We start from the raw sequence: 2,343 nt of genomic DNA, 5'->3' as shown, positions 1-2,343 counted from the left end.
GTCGTTCAGTCGTACAGCGCTCAGGCGTCTGTCGACTGTCGCCTGTTGTCGCATTTCGCACACGCGCGCGCCGCGCGACCCGCGTCGCTCCGCGAGGGCATGAGCCATCCGCGATTCGATCCCGCAGCCAAAAGCTGCTCGCTCGAACCGCGGCCGACTCTACCATCGCGGCTGCAGCTGTTGAGCTCTCCAGAAGACTGGTGCCTCATATGCTGCCTCCCTGCGGATGCTCGGCCGGCGAGCCTGGCCGTCCGCTGTACTACAAGGAAGTGTTGACTCATTTCTACCTCGAATTCTTCTACCCCCAGGAACGCGAATGTGACAGGACCATCGGGTCCTTCAGCCACCAAAGTGAGATCACCCGAGAGCAGCTGAGCCTGCCTCTGGCCTCGCCTCCCTCTCCTTCAGGCATTCGTGGCATCCTATGGGTCGTCCAGAGTATCGACCTCTGGCGAGTCAGCCAGCCCCACTTTGAGGGCGCCATGAAGTACAGCGATCGCCACCTCGCTGGCCTCTCCGCAGGCCCCCCCGACCGCGTCGAACTCATCGGCGCGGGCTCTCTCGGCTACGGGACCGGCCCCAGCTTCGGCTGAGGGCTGACAAGCTGCCGAGCCCAAATCACTGTGAGAGTCGTGATTTCTTGTTGGTTTTCTAAAATCTCTCTCTCTCTCTCTCACACACACACACACGAAGGACAGAGACCCGTTGAAATTTTGTCTAGAAAATTCGCCGCGAAATTCTTTTTCCTGTGTTAGTGCCGCGCCAACCGATGCCAATCATCCGGCCCGCTGGGTGCGCTTCTTAGCTCCCTGGCCCTTGGATGTGCGGTTAATGACTGCACTCCAAGTGCTCCAAGTCCCGTGCCCGGTGTTGTGCGAGGGAGCTCGCCTCGATCGTAAAATTCTTTGTACCGTGAGCACTTGACGACTTGAGCACTGGATAGGGTCGATTCCGCATGGTACAGGAGAACGGGACCCCTTTGTTTGTACCATTGTACCTGTGTTAGTGCCAGTGCGCGCCAGTTAAAGAAAGAAAGAAAGAAAGCAGAGAACCAAACGAACGAGGGCTGGGAGGAGGACAGGGTCCCCACCTGCACGAGCAGGCAGGATTTTGGAAGAAGATCAGTGATTCTCCTGCTCCTGACAAGAAAGAAAGAAAGAAAACAGACAACCCAAGGGAGGGATGGGAGGACGGCACGCCGCCACCACACAGGGATTTTAAGGAGAGGTGTGTGATGCGCTAGCCGTCGCCCACCCTAGGGAGTCTGCCTCTTCCTATCTCTCTTCGCAGTCCTGACAAACAAGGAAGGGACACCCGAAGCAAAATTCTTTTCCGCGAAACCTCAGGTGGAGGGGGTGCTGGCGAGTACAGACCACGCCTCACTTTTTCACAGGGGGGGGTCCGTCTGCTTTTCGCTGCGCATGCTCGAGCCCCCGGCGAGGACTTGTGCTGTGAATGCAGGCGTGGCAGGAGGGTGGCGCTTCGCATCGTTCACATGCTCTCAGGCAGCCGCTTCACGACGTACCTCTTTGCGTCGACGGCGCTCGTCGTGGGCGTCACGTACCACACTCACTCCATCCGCCGCCAGTTCTACCCGACGGTCATCGCACTGACCACCAACAAGGTAGCTTCGCTTGTGCTGGCCAACGCAGCCCTAGCGCTCACGCTGCTCGTGGGGCGCATACTCAAGTCGGCCTTCTTCGGCCGCCTTCGCGAGGCGGAGGTGGAGCACCTGTACGAGCGCGCGTGGTACGCCATCACCGAGACCTGCCTCGCGATGACCATCTTCCGTGAAGAGTTCAACATATCGTTCTGCGCGATGTTTTGCGCGCTCCTCTTCATCAAGTCGTTCCACTGGCTTCTGCAGGATCGGATCGCCTTCCTCGAGCAGGCGCCGGAGGTGCGGCTCGTCACTCACCTCCGGGTGCTCGGCCTCACCTCGGCGCTCGCCGCCCTCGACGCCGCGTTCCTCTACCACGCTCTTTCGTCCTCCATCGCACGCGGGCCGTCGGTGCTGCTGCTCTTCGCGTTCGAGTACCTACTTCTCTCGAGCACCATTGCCGCCACCTTCGTCAAGTACGCCCTCTACGTCAATGAGGCGCGCCTAGGCGGCCGCTGGGACGAGAAGGGTGAGCCACCCGTCCTCCCGGCGTACCCCTCGGCCGCCGTGGCTCGAGAACCCTTTGCGCGGACGGGCGCAGGTGTCTACCTCTTCTACCTCGACCTCGCGACCGACCTGTTCCACATGCTCATCTACCTCGGCTTCTTCGTCCTCATTTGCGCCTACTATGGCGCCCTCCCGCCCTTCCACCCAACTTTCCCCCTCGCACTCCGACCCCCACC

The 2,343-nt window shown here is 60.5% G+C and overlaps 1 protein-coding gene across 1 annotated transcript in view; it reads left to right on the top strand.

The window, feature by feature from the left end:
• Positions 1-1,495: 1,495 nt before the first annotated feature.
• The window catches only part of EMIHUDRAFT_248733 (hypothetical protein), a gene marked incomplete at both ends in the record, with an annotated part of 2,491 nt that continues 1,643 nt past the window's right edge, over positions 1,496-2,343 (top strand). Inside the window, 2 exons of the mRNA XM_005762048.1 lie at positions 1,496-2,129; positions 2,202-2,269. Coding sequence (XP_005762105.1) covers positions 1,496-2,129; positions 2,202-2,269 — 702 coding nt within the window. The remainder of the gene's footprint in view (positions 2,130-2,201; positions 2,270-2,343) is intronic.

The sequence above is a fragment of the Emiliania huxleyi genome (genome assembly GCF_000372725.1).
Source record: "Emiliania huxleyi CCMP1516 unplaced genomic scaffold EMIHUscaffold_699, whole genome shotgun sequence".
In the NCBI taxonomy this organism is placed as follows: Eukaryota; Haptophyta; order Isochrysidales; family Noelaerhabdaceae; genus Emiliania; species Emiliania huxleyi.
Note: the sequence above shows the minus strand (reverse complement) of the source record. Positions and strands in the feature narration are given on the sequence as shown.